This window comes from Syngnathus scovelli, chromosome 1 (assembly GCF_024217435.2).
Source record: "Syngnathus scovelli strain Florida chromosome 1, RoL_Ssco_1.2, whole genome shotgun sequence".
Taxonomy (NCBI): Eukaryota; Metazoa; Chordata; class Actinopteri; order Syngnathiformes; family Syngnathidae; genus Syngnathus; species Syngnathus scovelli.
Window position 1 is genome coordinate 29601770 of NC_090847.1, and position 18540 is coordinate 29620309.

General features: G+C 59.2%; 1 protein-coding gene across 1 annotated transcript in view; it reads left to right on the top strand.

The window, feature by feature from the left end:
* The window catches only part of svep1 (sushi, von Willebrand factor type A, EGF and pentraxin domain containing 1), a 29175-nt gene that overhangs the window by 10150 nt on the left and 485 nt on the right, over window positions 1-18540 (top strand). Inside the window, 41 exon segments of the mRNA XM_049719148.2 lie at window positions 26-144; window positions 218-347; window positions 909-1016; window positions 2426-2557; window positions 2634-2828; window positions 2922-3043; window positions 3122-3227; window positions 3356-3517; window positions 4007-4240; window positions 4300-4461; window positions 4542-4703; window positions 4939-5100; window positions 5175-5257; window positions 5337-5433; window positions 5503-5616; window positions 5772-5885; window positions 5980-6181; window positions 6257-6414; window positions 6503-6701; window positions 6787-6962; window positions 7093-7217; window positions 7295-7424; window positions 7939-8109; window positions 8195-8368; window positions 8454-8573; window positions 8763-8939; window positions 9053-9137; window positions 9461-9652; window positions 9734-9901; window positions 10127-10805; window positions 10955-13650; window positions 13942-14179; window positions 14247-14402; window positions 15335-15398; window positions 15470-15643; window positions 16003-16179; window positions 16246-16419; window positions 16924-17094; window positions 17790-17885; window positions 18216-18311; window positions 18386-18479. Of these exon segments, the coding sequence (XP_049575105.1) occupies window positions 26-144; window positions 218-347; window positions 909-1016; window positions 2426-2557; window positions 2634-2828; window positions 2922-3043; window positions 3122-3227; window positions 3356-3517; window positions 4007-4240; window positions 4300-4461; window positions 4542-4703; window positions 4939-5100; window positions 5175-5257; window positions 5337-5433; window positions 5503-5616; window positions 5772-5885; window positions 5980-6181; window positions 6257-6414; window positions 6503-6701; window positions 6787-6962; window positions 7093-7217; window positions 7295-7424; window positions 7939-8109; window positions 8195-8368; window positions 8454-8573; window positions 8763-8939; window positions 9053-9137; window positions 9461-9652; window positions 9734-9901; window positions 10127-10805; window positions 10955-13650; window positions 13942-14179; window positions 14247-14402; window positions 15335-15398; window positions 15470-15643; window positions 16003-16179; window positions 16246-16419; window positions 16924-17094; window positions 17790-17885; window positions 18216-18311; window positions 18386-18479 (9094 nt within the window).

Below are 18540 nucleotides of genomic sequence, written 5' to 3' on the forward strand. Positions count from 1 at the left end.
GCTTTTACCGCCCGCGCCTCTTCAGACGTGGAGCCGCCGCGCATCCAGTGCCCGGAGAGCATGGTGGTGGAGACGGACGAACGGCGCAGTACCGCTCACGTGGCCTGGGACGCCCCCGTGGCCACCGACAACTCCGGAGAGGAGGTTCCGTCACGTCTCGGCCGCGAGCGCCGCAGCGCCTTTTTGGCTGTCTTCAAGCGTGCCGCTCCTCCTTTAGGTGGCGTTGCAGGTGAAACCCGTCTACGCTCCTCCGCAACTGCTCCCCGTCGGAACGGAGACCATCACCTACGCCGCCGCCGACCGCTCCGGGAATCGGGCCAACTGTTCTTTCACGGTCACTGTCATCGGTGAGCGCAGAGCCGTGTCGAAATGAGCCGAGGGGGACTTTCATTTGGACCAAAGTAGCGCTTTTCCGCCATCTCACTTGCAGTCAAAGAACCATGCCATCGAAAACCTACATATTGCTTTGCTGCCCCCTGCTGGACAGGTTGAAGAAAGTTTCATTTTGACGTTTTGCCGCCATCTTTTGGAATCAAGCCTTGTTTGCTGTTTTAAAGTCAAGGAACTCTAGTGTCCGTTTTTGTTTTTTTTTTTACAACAAAAGTAGCGCTTGGCCGTCATGGCGTGAAGCCTTGTCGGGGGGTTCGGGAGCAATCGGCGGCCTCACTAAGTGTAATTATAGGCTTACATTTACAGAAAGCGTCATCCCGTCCGTCTTAGTCATCCAGCCGGCTCATTCATCTCAGCAGGTGCAGAAAACCAAAGTCCAAAAGCATGTCTGTAATCCCAGGAGGCAAGCGGAAAAGCCTCCATGAACATTTCCATATGTGGGGGCGTTTCATGGGAAACATGAGGTTGTGGTTAAGCCTCTGACAGCAGCCGTCACTTTTTTTCCCCCCCCTTTCTAGACACGGAGCCCCCGGTGATTGACAGGTGCCGGTCCCCGCCCGCGGTCCAGGCCACGGACGCCCAGACGGCGGTGGTTTGGGAGGAGCCGCAGTTTTCCGATAACTCAGGTATGTCTGGCAAACCTCCTCCTCAGCCACAGCCCCCCCCCCCCCTCCTCTTTTCCTCTCTAGCGATGGATAAACAAGATGTTTTCCATCGAGTGACTGGTAAAAAGGGAGACGCTCTTTCTCACCACGTTGACGCTTGTAGTGTTTTAAACTGAGAGCAAAATCAAGGAAAATTGGCCAAGGTTTTTTCCCCCCCTTGTCTTTGAAATGCCTCGATGTTGTTGAAACATAAATATGTGGAAAAACAACACTACTATTTTAAAAATGTTGATTTGAACTTTTGTAGTGATGGCCGCTTTGAACAAATCAAGCCGCCCTCAAACGCACCTTTCACTGCTCGAGGTCTTATTTCGCGACATGCTTCAAACAAGCTGCCCCTCCCCTTGGAGCCTCTCTGTCTCTCCCTCACTCACTCACTCACTCACTCACTCACTCACTCACTCACTCACTCACTCACTCGCTCGCTCACTCGCTCGCTCGCTCGCTCGCTCACTCACTCACTCACTCACTCACTCACTCACTCACTCACTCACTCACTCACTCACTCACTCACTCACTCACTCACTCACTCACTCACTCACTCACTCACGTCGAGTCACCTCGGGGGCGTTGCGGCCAAGGACGACGAACTGGATTTTTTTCGCTTCCTGCGTGGCAAAATGAAAACAATCTCTTCTCGTCAAAATGCCTCTTGCGCTGAAGTCAAAATGCAATGTCTTCCAGTCGGTCATTTCATGCAAAAAAATCCCCAAAACAAATCAACTTAAGTCAGTAGCGAAGTAGATTTCCGCAAGTGTCAATATTTGCACCTGATACGCCACAGTCCCAAAATTGTCACTTGACGTCTGGCCCTCGGCGACCACCTGTCTGGAGCCCCGCCCACCCAGACGTAATTATAGGCTCCGCTGACCGAATTCCCGCCAGGGCCGTGCAACGTCAGCCCAGCTCGGTTCTGGACGTCTGCCTTTTGTTTTTGCAGGCAGGCCCACACCCAAATGCCAGAACTAAATATAGCCGCCGCTCGCACCATACCTTGAGATAGCTTTGTGTGGGCTGGCTGTCTGTCTGGCTGGCTGGCTGGCTGGCTGGCTGGCTGGCCGGCCGATATCTCTACATCCATCCATCCATCCATCCATCCATCCATCCATCCATCCATCCATCCATCCATCCATCCATCCATCCATCCATCCATCCATCCATCCATCCATCCATCCATCCATCCATCCATCCATCCATCCATCCATCCATCCATCCATCCATCCATCCATCCATCCATCGCTCCATCCATCACTCCATCCATCACTCCAACCATCCATTTGAGCTCTCCTTCCCAAGTCTGAGCATTCCAAAAGAAGAGCGCCGGAATCAGCAGCTTCCAAACATCATTTTTTGGTTTTGTTTTGTCACAGGTGGGCGGCTGCGGGTAAGCAAGAGCCATTCTCCGGGTTGGCTCTTCCCGGTAGGCGAGACGCTGGTGCAGTACACGGCCAGCGACGCGGCGGAAAACAGCCGCACTTGCAACCTCACCGTCAGCGTGCGAGGTAAAGCGCCGAGGCACCGGCCGGCTGGTCGGTCGGCGCAGGGCCCGGCGACGCCAATCCGTCTGCGCGTGTCCAGGTACCACGTGCGAGAGGCCGTACGTGCCCATGAACGGAGAGTTTGTCTGCTCGGAGGAAGAGAAGGGCGTCAACTGCACGCTGCGCTGCAAGCCGGGCTACAGTTTGACTCAGGACGCGGCGGCGCACAGCTACGTGTGTGCCCACGACGGCTTGTGGGAACCGCCCTACTCGCCCGACAGACCCGACTGCTCGGGTTCGTCGCCGCCCGGCGGGCGGGGGGCGGGCCCAAACGCAAGTCGGGCTCCCCGTTCAAAGGTTCTTTTTCTTTTTCTCTTCACCTCACCAGTTAACCGGGTGGCTAACAACGGGCTGAAGCCGTTCGAGATGCTGTTCAAAGCCTCGCGCTGCGACGACGCCGACTTGGTCAAGTCCTTCGCCGGGGAGTTGAAATCCAAACTGCGAAGCATGGTGAGAAGCGCCGACCGCACGCACGCACGCACGCACGCACACACAAAGTCAACGTTGACGTGTTTCTGGTCTTTGCAGCTCCCAAACATCTGCAGCGGTGACGGCGTCGTGTGCAAACTGGAGGTCATCCCAGAAGGCAACTGTCTGGAGTACAACTACGACTACGAGAACGGATTCGCCATTGGTACGCTGGGCGGAAAGCGGGCGGGTGGGCCGGGCCAGGCCGGGCCGGGCCGGGCGTTGCGACGAGCGACGAGCGCCTTTCCTTTTTCTCCCTCTCTCTCTCTCTCTCTCTCTCTCTCTCTCCCTCAGTGGCGGGGGGTTGGGGTCCTCAGGGAGCTCAAGACTACGCCTACTCGGAGTCGGGTTTGGCCACGGGCGTCCGCCGGCCCGCCGGGAGGCGCAGCAAGAGGCACCGGAAGATCCGGGGCCCCACCCGGGACCAGAAGATCCAGATCTTTTTCAACATCACCGGTAGGAAGATGACTGATGACTTATGACGGACGGACGGACGGACGGACTGACCACCCAAGTGGGTCGAAATGACCCATTTTAGAATCCATGTGGTTTTAATGTCATTTTGGAATGATAGTATTAGGTATTATATCTCGGAGCACACAACAATGGTTTCATGTTTGAAATATTTTATGATGAACTTTTTTGAAAAAGACACTGAGCGAAAACAGTCAGCATTGTGAACATCCATTGTGTGTGTGAAAAATACCTGGAAGATGAAAATATGAACTTTTTATGATGAAGATATTTAAAAAAAAAAAAACGTATGCATCTTAGTCCAAAATAATCTCTGAATTAGATAAACAAACTGCTTGGATAAACAAAATTATTTGGGGCTTGTGTTTGATTTAAAAAAACAACAACAACCACACAGACACGGAACCTTGAAAAAAAGTGCTAGCCGTCGCAACAATGAGGCGGGAAAAAATGCTTTTGCCTTTCCCCCAGCAAGCGTCCCTCTCCCGTTGTCGAGGAACGACTCGGCGGAGGTGGCCAATCAGAGGCGGCTCCTGCGAACGCTGGAGCAGCTGACCAATCGTCTGAAGCGCACGCTGGCCAGGCAGCCGCTGTCCACCTTCCACGTGTCCTCCGAGATGATCCTGGCCGACACCCAGTCGCTGCAGAGCAGGAGGGCTTCGCTCTTCTGCCGGCCGGGCTCGGTGCTCAAAGGAAGGATGTGCGGTAGGTGGGTGGCCGTCGTGGCCGGCCGCCGCTGATCGCTGATTGCCCGTCCTTTGCAGTCCAGTGTCCGGTGGGAACCTTTTTCTCAATGGAGCATCACGAATGCGAGAGCTGCCGGCTGGGTTCCTACCAGGACCAAGAGGGTCAGCTGGAGTGCAAGTCTTGCCCCGAGGGCACTTCCACGGCCTACCTGCACTCGCGCAACGTGGCCGAATGCAAAGGTGGGTGCCGCCGCCGCCGCCGCCGCCGCCGCCGCCACCGCCTTTCTGCTTACAAGCGGCCGGCCAAAACCTCTTTCCAGGCCAGTGCAAGCCCGGCAGTCACTCCGCCAACGGCTTGGAGATCTGCGAATCCTGCCCGCTGGGTCACTTCCAGCCCGCTTACGGCGCCAGGGAGTGTCTGCTCTGCCCCGACCGGACCTCCACTGTCACCCGGGGAGCGGTGGACCAGATGGAGTGCGGAGGTGACGGCCCGCTTTTCATGGTCGGCCAGTAAAATTGGGGCTGGTCCTTGAAAAAAAAACAATCCTCATCGCGGGGCCCGGCTAGACGTTGTGTTCATCACCATCGTCATCTTTTAGTTTGAGTGCTTCCTTGACTCTTGGGTGGACTGAAATGACAGCGACGGAGACTCTCCACGCTTGCCTTGATACGGCCGGCCGGATTTCTTTTCTCCTGATTGGTGCGTCTCCTCCACAGTTCCGTGCTCGGCAGGTCATTTCTCCCGAACGGGCCTGGTTCCTTGCTACGCCTGCCCCAGAGATTACTACCAGCCCGATCACGGACGCTCGTATTGCCTGTCGTGCCCCTTCTACGGAACCACCACGGTTACCGGGGCGACCACCATCCAGCATTGCTCCAGTAAGCGGTCCCGTTGGGCACCTTTCTCGACACGGCCGGCGCCGCTTGTCTCATTTTTTGTTTTTCCTTTTCAGGTTTCGGCTCCAGCTTTCTTCCCAAAGAGGAGAGCGCGACGGCCGCTCCGGAGGTCATCGAGGACTACCAAGCCGGCAGCCAGGTGGGTGGCGCTTTTTTCCATTTATTTTATTTTTTTTATTTCCTCCCGGAGCCCGCTCCATTCTGGACTGTTTCGGCAGGTTTTCCACGAGTGTTTCCTCAATCCCTGTCAGAACAAGGGAACGTGCGAAGAGGTGGGAGCCGGCTACGTCTGCACGTGCACGCCCGGGTTCACGGGTAAAGAAAGGAGAAGCTGGGAGCGCCTTCCGCTTTTTTTGTCCCGTCTTTGACTCGCTTCCCCGACAGGCGCTAAGTGCGAGGCAGACGTGGACGAGTGCGACTCGGCTCCGTGTCAGAACGGAGGCCTGTGTAAGGACGGCATGGGAGAATTCCAGTGTCAGTGCAAGGCGGGATTTTTAGGTCAGTTCAAAAAAAAAAAAAAAAAAAAAAAATGGACGCAGCCACTTGGCCAAGTAGTCATTCTTAGCAGTCAAGTCGAAATGGTGTGAAAATGTGTCCCGCAGCAACGATTCAACTTCTTTTTTTTTTCTTCTTCTTCTTCTTCTTCTCCCTAGGCTCTTTGTGCGAGGTGGAGGCTAACGAATGTCTGTCATCGCCGTGCCTGAACAAAGGCGTGTGTGTGGACGAGGTCAACCGATTCTCCTGCAGTTGTGCCGGCGGCTTCACAGGTACCTTGGATTTTTCCGAGAAGCGACAAACGGCGGCGTTTTTTTTCCCTTTTGTTCTTTTTTGTGCCTTTGCCGTGTCGCCTCGCTCGTGCAGGACCTCGCTGCGAAGCGGAAATCAACGAGTGTCTGTCCGACCCGTGCCAGAACGGCGGCGCCTGCGAGGACTTGACGGGCGGCTTCGCTTGCCGGTGCGCCGTCGGCTTCTCGGGGGAGCGCTGCGAGGTGGACGTGGACGAGTGTAGCTCGGCCCCCTGTCTTAACGGCGCCACCTGCGCGGACGGCGTGGCCGATTTCAGGTGATGCGCGTTCCGTCCTTTCTCGCTTTTCCCGCTCGGCTTTGTCACGCACGCTAGCTTGTTCCCGCTTGGCAGGTGCGAGTGCGTGGAGGGCTACACGGGTCGGCTTTGCGAGGTGGACGTGGACGAGTGCGAGCCCAACCCCTGCGCCAACGGGGCCAGCTGCCTGGATGCTCTGGGCTCCTACGCTTGCCGCTGCCTCCCCGGGTTCAACGGAAGCAGGTGTGAGACAGGTACGACGGTCCGGCTCGCCGCGAGAACGTCCCAGAGAGGGAGGTTGCCGAGCCACGGCGACTTTGGTTTCTTTCCTTCCCCGGCCAGAAATGTCGGCGGCTTTCAACTTGGACTTTGAGGTGTCGGGCATCCACGGTTACGTGTTGATGGACGGCGTGATGCCGACGCTCTCCGAGATCACGTGCACCTTCTGGATGAGGTCGTCGGACACCACCAATTACGGCACGCCCGTCTCCTACGCCGTGGAGGGCAGCTACAACGCCTTTCTGCTCATAGACTACAACGGGTCGGTCGAGTGGAGTGGAGTGGGAGTCCGGATTGCGCGCGAGGACCGACCGGCCAATAAAACTAGCGTACGAAAAACCTCGCAGGTGGGTTCTGTACGTGAACGGAAAGGAGCGAATTACCGACTGCCCGCCGGTGAACACGGGCGGCTGGTACCACATCGGCGTCTCCTGGCGGAGCTGGGACGGCGACTGGAGGATCTACATCGACGGCAAGCCCTCGGACGGAGGCAAAGGCCTGTCGGTCGGCGCCAGTATCCCAGGTGTAGTGCTATCCTCTGAACGCACGGCTACGCTTAGCTCCGCTCCGCCCCGCCCCGACACGACACGCCACGCTCGGTCGACGCGCGTCGCTTGTTAACGGCTGAAGCTCAACCCTGGGCCCGTCCGTAGGTGGAGGGGCGCTGGTATTGGGTCAGGACCAAGACCAGAGAGGCCAAGGCTTCAACCCGGTGGAATCCTTCGTCGGCTCCATCAGCCAGCTCAACATCTGGGATCGCGTCCTCACGCCCCAACAGGTCCGTACCCGACCCGGACCGGATTTTCACCTCGGCCGTGATGGTGACAGGCTTTGCGTTTTCAACCTCTTGTGAAGATCAAGGTCCTGGCCAGCAGCTGCCCCGCCTCCCACGTCACTCACCGAGGGAATGTTCTGGCCTGGCCGGACTTTCTCAATGGAGCTCTGGGCCGAGTCAAAGTGAACCTCAGCAGCATCTTCTGCGCCGGTGAGTGCGCGTGGGACCGATGGGTGGATGGGTGGACGGATGGATGGACGGATGGATGGACGGATGGATGGATGGATGGATGGATGGATGGATGGATGGATGGATGGACGGACGGATGGATGGATGGATGGATGGATGGATGGATGGATGGATGGATGGATGGATGGATGGATGGATGGATGGATGGATGGATGGATTGGTTGGGTGAATTGGGTGGGCGATGGATGGACAGATGGATGAACGAACGTGTGGTGGGTGGGTGGGTGGATGGATGGATGGATAGATGGACGGACGGATGAATTGGTTGGATGAATTGGGTGGGCGGATGGATGGACAGATGGATGAACGAACGTGTGTTTTGGGTGGGTGGATGGATGGATGGATGGATGGATAGAGGGATGGATGGATGGATCCATCCCTCCATCCATCCATCCATCCCTCCCTCCCTCCCTCCCTCCCTCCCTCCCTCCATCCATCCATCACTCGGGGGGACCCAATGGGTGCCTGTCTGCAGACTGCCCACAGCTGGAGAACGCTGCACCGCACCTTCACGCCTCCTCAATGGAGGTGAGTCCCGGCGCCCAGGTTCAGCTCTCGTGCGATCCCGGCTTCTACCTGGTGGGGGAGCCGCTTCTCCAGTGCCAAAATCAAGGAGAGTGGAGCCACCCTCTTCCCAGCTGCGAACGTAAAGAAATGCCAAAAGCCTCATCCCGTCCAGGAATTTTGTGGAATGAGCGATAGCTAGCATGTCTGCCGTCCTTCTCCGACAGGCGTATCCTGCGGGCCCCCTCGCCCCCTGGCGAACGGCGAGTTTCAGGGCGACGACTTCCACGCCGGCGGCTCGGTGGTCTACCGCTGCGAGCTGGGCTTTTACCTGCTGGGGGACGCCAAGGTGCACTGCTCCAACAGCGGCAAGTGGGGAGGAAATCCCCCGGCGTGTCTCGGTAGCTCCCCTCACCTCACCTCACCTCGGGGCACGGCACGGACGGAGGCGCAGCATGTGTACGTCGTCCCTTGTGTGCATTTCAGACGTGGACGAGTGCGCCCTCGGAGCCGACTGCGACGGTCACGCCAGCTGTCGGAACACGGACGGCTCGTACACGTGCACCTGCATCCACCCGTACAGCGGCGACGGCAAGAACTGCACAGGTAAAATCTGCCTCAGCCACCCAATTGAACTGATTTATTTGTTGGGGGAACAGTGCTTTGGCGCCATCTTGTGGCAGCTTACGGCAATTGTAAAATGCGCAGGGGTCAACGGCTCGTGGATTCCACTATTCTCACAAATAATGTCGGGGAGCAAAAGTGATTTCTTTCCCCCCCCTCTAACCGGGGCAGAGCCCGTCAAGTGCGAGCAACCCGGCGAACCCGACTTTGGCCACAGAGAGGGCAACGACTTCCTGATGGGCAGTCAAGTGGTTTTCCACTGCCAGAGCGGCTACCAATTGATGGGAGCGGCTCAACTGCGGTGCCTGGAGACGGGAAGCTGGGACGGCCCCGTTCCGTACTGCCGAGGTGATTAGCGCCGGCCGAGAGGCGGGCAAATGCGACGGCCAGGCGGGCTTCGTTCCGTCTTTTTTTTTTTTCCCCATCTGACTTTGCGTTCCTCTGTGCTTGCATGACGACAGCCCAGTCTTGCCCGGCGCCATCTGTTCCAGAGAATTCCATCATGAAAGGAAGCAACTTCACCTATGGAAGCAAGGTGACATTCAGGTACCCCAGCCATGTCATTTTTTTTTTTTTTCCCCCACCACAAACAGTGTGGACCCTTTGTGAGTCGAAGTCAAGAAAAATCCCTACCTCGTATGCGTCCCCAGTCATTTTTCTCCATCTCAGCCATCCAACCAATCACGGCTCAGCTTCAGAAAACCGGTGAGCCGTGATTGGTCATTTTCAGCAAGTGGCAAAATATTGCACAAAGTCAACATGAGTCGCAACGCTGCGTTCCCACGAGCGCGGAACGTATCTTTCCTTGTCCGCGAACGCCTCGACGGGACACGCGGATGTTGACGCGCACGTCTGGACTTTGCTTACAGCTGTATGACGGGTTTCATCCCGCAAAGCCCCTACGAGGTCCAGTGTCTTTCCAGTCTGGTGTGGAGCGGGACGCCCCCTGTCTGCCATCCCGTGTCCTGCGGGGCGCCGCCCATCGTCGGCAACGCCTACTACACCCTCACCGCAAACACGTACAAGTCGATTGTGTCGTACGCCTGCGCCGAGGGCTTCAGGTAGCTCCGAAAACGGCACATTGACGCGCGTCAAGGGCTGCTTGACTTTTTCATAGACGTGCGTGCGGTGTTTGCGCAAAGGCCGCAGGGCCCCGTGGAAGTGACCTGCCAAGACACGGGCGAGTGGAGTCGGCCCCACCCCCGCTGCGTCAGCGTCCTGTGCGGCGACCCCCCGGCCCTGCCAGACGCCGTGACCCGAGGAGAGAACTATGAGCTGGGGAATAAGGTGCACTATGTCTGCAAGGAAGGGTAAATGAGACCAAAAAGCCTCGATCGACGTGTCGTGTCGTGTCGTGTCGGCCGGCCCGAGGCGTAGGCCTCCGGTTGGCAGTCAACTAACCCAGAGCAGCAAAGGGGTTTTTGATTTTGACGAGCCCGGGGTACTCCCCTCGCGCCGGCCGGCCGCCCGCCCGCCCGCGGCCAATTCCACAATAGCTCCCTCTCTCCCCTTTTGTCCGTCCGTCTCCTCCACAGCTACACCATGATCGGCTCCGGGACCAGGGAGTGTCTGGCAAACGGCGGCTGGAGCGACAGCTCGGCTCAGTGCGTGCCTCGCTCCTGCGGGCCCCCGCCCGCCGTGGACCACGCCGAGCCCTACGAGAGCCACCAGCTGTTCGGGGACACGGCCAATTATTACTGCACCGACGGCTACGCGGCGGCGGGCGACAACTCCAAGATGGTGTGTAACGCTCAGGGCGTGTGGGCGCCCCCCGACGGAGAGGAGCCCCCCCGCTGCGTGGCCAACTTCTGCCTGCGCCCGCCGGAGCTCCCCCACGCCATTTTGGACTCGCTGGGCAAAAGCAGGTACGCCAGCCACTCGGAGGTCAGCTACAAGTGCGAGGAGGGCTTTGTGCTCAACAACAGCACGGCGACGCTGCGCTGCCTCCCGGGGGGGGAGTGGGAGCCGCCGGCGCAGCGAGTGGCCTGCGTGCCCGTGCGCTGCTCCCAGCCCGACGCCATCGAGCGCGGCTACGTCAGCGGAAGCGACTACGCTTTCGGGGCCGTCGTGGCCTACAGCTGCGATAAGGGCTTCCTGATCCGAGGGGAGAAGAGGCGGACCTGCAGAGCCGACGGGGAGTGGGCCGGAGTTTTGCCCGTCTGCGTTCCTGTGTCCTGCTCGCCGCCTCCGCCGCTCAAAAACGGCTACGTCCAGGTAAGCCGCCGAGCGCCCGCCGAGCGCCCGCCGAGCGCCCGCGGGTCTTTTTCTTCCGACCGACCACCGGTTCGCACCCGCCAGAGCTCGTTTTATTTTGTTGTTGTCTTCCGACCAACCGCCGGCTCGCTCCTCTTTCTCCTCCAAAGGTCCGCGGTCGGTTCACCTTCAACAGCAAGGTGATCTACGCCTGCAACGCCGGCTACAAACTGCTGGGTCGTCCCGAGCGAGTTTGCCAGGCCAACCGCCAGTGGTCCGACAACGACCCGCCCACCTGCGTCCTCTTGACCTGCGACCCCCCTCCCCAAATTGCGCGCGGGCGCTACGCGGGCACCGACTTCCAGGTGGGCCGCAAAGTGGAGTACTCGTGCGACGAGGGCTACGAGCTGGCGGGCGACGCCGTCTGGACCTGTCTGAAGTACGGCCGTTGGGACAAGTCGAGGCGTCCGCGCTGCTCCCCCGTGCGCTGTCCGGAGCCGCAGCTGGAGGAGAACCACCTGCTGGTGAAGAGCCTGGACTCAGAAACGGGAACCGTGGAGTTATCCTGCGAGGACGGCTACGCGCTGCGGGGGCCGCGGGTCCTCCGCTGCTCGCCCTCCCGCGAGTGGAACGGCACCTTCCCGCTGTGCGAGCGGGTGCTCTGCGGCCCTCCTCCTGACGTGGCCTTCGGGGCTCCTTCCTCTTCCTCGCCACCGCCGCCTTTTCCGTTCACCTCGGCGGTGAGCTACAAATGCGTGGACGGCTTCACCTTTCGCAAAGAGGACTCCGTGTCCTGTCTGTCCAGCGGCGAGTGGAGTCGCCCGCACCCGGAGTGCGTTCCCGTCGAGTGCCCCCAGCCCGTGGACATTTCCGACGGCACGGTGGACGTTCAGGGCCTGATGTACCTCAGCAAAGCGCTCTACGGCTGCAAGAGCGGATACCGGTTAGCGGGCAACGCCACGCTCCTGTGCGGGGAGAAGGGACTTTGGGTGGGAGGGGTGCCGTCCTGCCGCCCCGTGGAATGCTCGCCTCCCAAACAGATCGCCAACGGGAAAGTCACGTTCACCAAACTGCAGTTTGGCCACAGCGTGGCCTACTCCTGCCGCCGCGGTTACCGCCTCCAAGGCCCGGAGACTCTGGAGTGCCTCGCCAGCGGGGAGTGGAGCGGAGAGCCGTCCGTGTGCGTGCAGATATCCTGCACCCCTCCCCAGCCCGTCCAAAACGGCTTCGTGGAAGGCCAGGATCACGGTTTCGGCGTCACCATCTTCTACAGCTGCTTCCCCGGCTTCCGGCTGATGGGGCAGGACCACCTGACGTGCGAGGAGTTTGGCTGGTCCAGCGCCGCCCCCGTCTGCGTGCCCTCCGACTGCGGCCTGCCCCCTCACATCGACTTTGGGGACTACGTCAGGGCCGCCGAGGCGGGGGGCTCCCCGGAAGACCTGAGCTTTCTCCACGGGGCCACCGTCGACTATCGATGTCACAAAGGCTACGACCTCAGCAGCGCCACCAGGCTGGCGTGCCAGGAAGACGGGAGCTGGAACGGGACGGCGCCCTCCTGTGTCCCGGCCGAGTGCGTGACGCCCCCGAGCCCCGAGCACGGCCGCGTCAACGTGACGGACACGTCCCGAGGCAGTACGGTCACGTACGCCTGCGAGGAAGGCTATCGGCTGGAGGGAGCGGCGGTCAGGCGCTGCTTGTCGGGGCAACTGTGGACCGACGACGCCCCGCTCTGTCGCCCTGTGTCTTGCGGAGACCCGGGGCCCGTCGCCGACGGCGCCGCTCGCGGAGGCGCCTTCGTCTACCCCGCGGTCCTGCACTACACGTGCGATCCCGGCTTCGTCCTCGAGGGCCACGATAGCATCGCTTGTCAGGCTGACGGGAAATGGAACGGACGCAAACCGGAGTGCCGGTCGGTGTCTTGCGGCCCTCCCGACCTCGCCGCCGATATCACCTTGGAAGGCGACGACTTTGCGTACGGCTCCGCCGTCCGACTCGGCTGTAAGCCCGGTTTCCTCCTTCGAGGCGAGTCGCTCAGTGTTTGTCAAGCTGACGGCAGCTGGAGCCACCGCTCGCTCAGCTGCCTCCCCGTCCGCTGCGAGAAGCCCCCCCCGATAGCCCACGGCCGAGTCGTGGGCTCCGACTTTGCCCCGGACGGCGAGGTCAAGTACGAATGCGAACCGGGGTACGCCGCGGTCGGCGAGCCGACGCGCCGCTGTGGGTCCGACGGCCTGTGGGAGGAACCGGCGCCGCGCTGCGACCCCGTGGGCTGCGATCCGCCCGAGGACATCAGCCACGGCTTCCTGAACGGCTCCACCTTCAACCGCGGCGACGTGGTGGAGTACGTCTGCTTTGAAGGCTACGTGGCGGTCGGGGACCCCGTCCTGCGCTGCTCGGCCGAAGGCGTCTGGATAGGCGGCGTGCCCCGGTGTCAGCCCTGCGTCTGCGCCCTCCCGCTCTTGAAATCCGGGGCGGTTCTGGGCCGCCGGCGCGCCTGCGGCGACCGGGTGGACTTCCGCTGCGACGAGGGCTACTTGCTGTTGGGTCCGGCTCACGCCGTGTGCGAGGAGGGAGGTGTGTGGAGCCCCGGCGTCCCGGTGTGCGGCCGCGGCAGGTGCGCCGTCACCCCGCCCACCGTTCCCAACGGCGTTCTGCTGGGCGCCAGCGCCGCCTTCCCGGACACCGTGGTGTACAGGTGCAGGCCAGGCTACCGGCCCAGGGGTTTGCCGCACCTCTCGTGCGGCCGAGACGGCAAATGGGCCCAGCCCAGGATCCGCTGCGAGCCCGTGGGCTGCGGAGAACCTCCCGCCGTTGCTCATTCTCGTGTGGAAGGAGGGGCCTTTACCTTCCCCAACCGCGTCACCTACAGGTAAACTGCCGCCGAGCAATACTTTATTTGCCACTTTCACACACACACACACACACACACACACACGGCCAACAGGATCCAGTTTGGACAACACGGTATTTCTTCTTTGGATGAGCCTAGCCAATTGTGAACATTTGATGGCAAAAAGGTTTCCACCAGATGGCGGCAAAACACCAGCCCAGATGCTCGCAAGGGTGGCACCAAAGGGGGCGCCAAAGATGCATGAAGAGCAGAGTACAGGTTGGGATGATCAAAAATCAATCCGTCATCTTTGGCTGAACCTTTTCACAGGTGTGAGGATGGCTACGAGCTGGCCACAGCCGCAGCGACTCTCTCCTGCCTCAGCGACGGCACTTGGTCCAAAGGCAGCGTCCGTTGCCGTCCCGTCCCCTGCCGCCTCCCCCCCGCCAATCACTCCGTCCCCCACCTGGCCATCGCCGGACAGGAGCTCACTCCCGTCGGGGGCACGCTCGCCCTCTCCTGCCCGCCCGGCTTCTCCCTGCGAGGCTCGGCGCTCGCCCAATGTCAGGTAGCAAACGTGCAAGTCCCGCGCCCCGCCGGGCCGGACGGCTCGTGATCTTCTCTTTTGCACAAAGATGGGCGGAAGCTGGTCCCCGAGCATCGCCTCGGCTGGGTGCGAGCCGACGGCGTGCGACGCGCCGCCTCCTCTGGCCAACGGTGTCCGCGAGGGGGACAGCTACAACTACGGAGATGTTGTCACCTACTCGTGCCTGCTCGGCTTTGACATCCAGGTTTGTGTAGGAGCGTCGGCCTTTTCCTGCTCGGTTGCTCAGACCGAACACAATAGATTTGATCAGCTGCAGCTCACCTGGTGGATTTTTGGGGCTCACTTTCTTCCCTGAATATCCATTTGAGCTTTTGAAGTGAATATTTGGCCAGGCTTCTTCTTCCACTGTAATGCACTTTCACTTTTGGCCCCCTGGCCTGCAGTGATGTCATCCAATTGCGGCAAGTCACGTGATTTCCCCGCAGCTCTCATCGTTGCATCATGCTGAGCACGCAGAGCCATTTGATAAGAGACTTCCTTCCCTCTCTCTCGCGCCGTAGTGATCTTATTGCAACATGAACTGCATAAACCGTGGGTGGGTGGGTGTTTGTTAAACTGGAGGCCCGGGGGCCAGTTACGGCCCGGGGGCCAGCTACGGCCCGGGGGCCAGCTACGGCCCGGGGGCCAGTTACGGCCCGGGGGCCAGTTACGGCCCCCCACATCATTTGATGTGGCCCGCCAAGACAAATTGTGCATCCGCTTCATGTGTCAATACTCAAATTGCAAATTGCCTTTACTTAAAAAAAAAAAAAATAGAGATATTGCTCAAGTTTTTATGACTATGCATCTTTTGAAAGATATTTCAGCCGTTTTTACTGGTCTCTGATTTCAAACACTTGTCATTCGTCAGTTTGTTGTGTACATATATCAGATATGGCCTTGACAGTCATAACGGCCCTCCGAGGGAAACTATGGCAACAATGCGGCCTGCGACAAAAACCAGTTTGACACCCCTGGTGTAAACCAATGACACGAGTCCCGACCTTGACGTTTCAAGCGAGTCTCAGGACGTCACTGTTGAAGAAATAAACCAAATTCCCCTCTTTGTCACATTGGTACCAGGAGCACCTGGGTGAGGAAACGCGCTGGGCTGAACTTTAATGATGTCTTCCACAGGGGGACTCTGTTCAGACCTGCCAGGCGGACAAAACTTGGAGCGGTACTCGACCGGCCTGCCTCGGTAAGTCCGTAGAGACGAGCGTCGTCGTGGCCCGGTGTTTGTTGACGCGGCCCTGCGTGGTCTCCCCCCAGCGCGGTCCTGCGGGCCTCCCCCGACCGTCAAGAACGCGACGGTGCGGGCCACGGGAGAAACGTACCTGCGCAACGCCAGCTACGCGTGCCACGCCGGCCTGCGGCTGCTCGGCCCCGCCACGCTTGTCTGTCTGGCCAACGGCACCTGGAGCCTGCCCGTGCCTTCCTGCGAAGGTGAGCATCCGAAGGCGACATCGCCGCACAATTTCCCTGGTGCCCAACTGAATCTGGAGGCGCTCGGCTCGCTCCTTGAAGCCAAGGGCTCAGTTTTTCCACGAGTAGTTCTTGGCCGGCTTTGATCCATTTGTATCAGCGCAGAGGCTGCGGGAGGGCTGCGCCGCTGCGGGCGCGGTCCCAGCACATTTCACACGTGCCCGTCGGGAGCGGCTCCTTTCATTCCCGCGCTGGCAAATTGACTCGAGGCACGTCTGTGAAAATAGAGTCCGGTGGACTCGGTCCGGCCCGGAGACTTTGTCCCGCCGCTGTCGAGGTCGGAGAACGGCGATGAGCGTGATGTGATTGTGTGATTTCAGCGGCTCGGGGCTGCGAGGGCCCCGAGCGGATGCTTCACGGCAAAGTTCAAGAGCACAACCTGATCACCGGGCGCGCTTTGGCCTTCGCCTGCGACCAAGGCTACAGCCTGGTGGGAGACGCCCTGGTCATGTGCATGGGGGGCAACACCTGGAGCTCGGCCTTCCCCGCTTGCCAGCGTGAGAAAGCCGGCGGCCGACGGACAAATTCCCAGCGCAAATCTTAAGCTCTCCTTTGTTTTGCAGCCAAAGCGTGCCCGACGCCTCCCGGCTGGAAGGACGGCCGCGCCGAGGGCCGCAACTTCTACGTGGGTCAGGCGGTGCGGGTCAACTGCCCGAAAGGCCAGCAGCCGAGAGGGGGCGGCGCCATCACGTGCAGGCCGGACCAGACCTGGAGCACCCCCAGCTCCGTGTGTGAAAGTACGTCCGCCGCTTCTACCTCACGTAACGCACACACACACACACGCACACGCGCGCCCATGACCTGAAATGAATCAATCGTTTTGGGCGCTGTTCTATCTGTGTCCCACAGTTTATATCTGTGTCATTTCCCAATCAGAAATGAATCATCTGAATATGTCAGGAAAGCTGACTAGCGTAGCAAATGCAGCGAACCCCCGCTTCCTGGCGGGCCCAAAGAACAATGTTGGAGTGAATTGCCCGGTTTCAAGAGCCCAAAAAAAAGAAGCGTCAAACATTTGAGCCAGGCTCATCTTTGGAGAACGATTGCTGCCCAAAGAAAATATATAAAAGGGCTTAAACCCCTCCTCTTGTTTTGTGCCTACGCTTTGATGCCAACCAATTGAGTCTGCACCAAAGGCTGACACGGACTCCAATGAGCCGCTTCCATAGCAACCATTGTCACGTTCTCCTTTGGTGGAGCTCAAGTGCCAAAGCGCGAGTAACCGGTGGGCTGTTGTACAGGGGTCTCCTGTGGCCCCCCCCTCCACGTGGCCCACGGGCTGGTTCGGGGAGCGGTCTTCCAGTTCGGGGACGTGGCCGCGTACTCGTGTTTTGGCGGCTACGCCATGGAGGGCGTCGGAAGGAGCCGCTGTCTGGAGAATGGCAGCTGGACGCCGCCTCCCACCTGCAGAGGTAGGGGGGGCTAGGTTTGTGTGTGGATGGATACTCCTCGAAACTTTAAAAATGTGTCAGTCTGCAAAGAGTGCTTGCTTCAAGTTGATCATTTGGCACCAGATGAAGTTGGGGGTTTTTATATATAGGTTTGCTGGTATTACCAAACGCATCCAACAAACGTTTCTAAGCACCAAGATGATCAAACAAATCACGTCATTTTGTCTAAAGTCGATTAGCTTCATGCTAATGTATTAAGTGAAACCTTGTAGGCAGGTTACGGACATTATAAAATGTCCTAAAAACTGTTCCTGACACCCCCGTATCCACCACCTCCCCCGCCCTCTCGATATTCTGATGCGATTGCAATCACAATCAAATCATCCAATAAAAGTCCAAGTCGATAAGAGCAACATTATTGAGTGACTCCCATAAATGAGCAGTGTTGCAATCTGGCGAGGGTTCGCTGTGCTGCGTTGTGCTGCGTTGTGTTGCGTTGTGTTGCGTTGTGTTGCGTTGCGCTTCGTTGCGCTGCGTTGCGTTGTGGGAGTGGCAGTCATTCTGCAAGTCAGCCTGACAATTGCACACCTTTCATTCCTTCCCAGACCGGTTACAAACAACAATTTCAACACGTTTTGTGTCAGCTAGTATGAAAAAGAGTTGCGCTCCTGCACGCATTCTCACCTGTATGAAATGTGTGTGTGTGTGTGTGTCAGCTGTGTGTTGGCTGCCCTGCCAGAACGGAGGCGTGTGTCAAAGGCCCAACACCTGCGCTTGCCCGGAAGGATGGATGGGCCGACTCTGCGAGGAGCGTGAGTAGCTGAGTCATTCCCGACAAGGCCCATTTCTCGCGCACAATCACACATTGCACATGAGACCCCGCCCCGCACGACACCGAGTTGCCCGCCAGCGGTTTGGACATGTTGCGATTTTCCTTTCCGAGGTGAAGGAAGGGGCACGTGTGGGCACGGCCGCTCGTTCATCTCAGCGTGCCGTGCGACTTTGCCTTCTTGTCGCAACGGGACTAGCCATTTTGTCAACGTTTCGCAATCTGGAGAGGGAAATGTTGATTTGTTCAGCACGGCTTCTCCGGAATGTAGTCAAACAAGAAGCTGGTCACGTCTTTGTCCCTCTTTGAGCAGCCATCTGCATCCTGCCGTGCTTGAACGGAGGGCGCTGCGTGGCTCCCTACCAGTGCGAGTGTCCCGCCGGGTGGTCGGGCACCCGCTGCCACAGCGGTGAGTGAGCGAGCGAGCGAGCGAGCAAGCGAGCATCGCCCGCGGCTTCTCATTTCTTGGCTGTGCGTTGGCAGCCGCGTGTTTGTCGCCTTGTCTGAACGGAGGCAGATGCATCAGGCCCAACCGGTGTCACTGCGGTCCGGGGTGGGGCGGACACGACTGCTCCAGGTAACGTTTGGCAGTGCAGAGCGACGGCAAAGCAGATGCGTAAAGATTTTCCTCTGTCGTT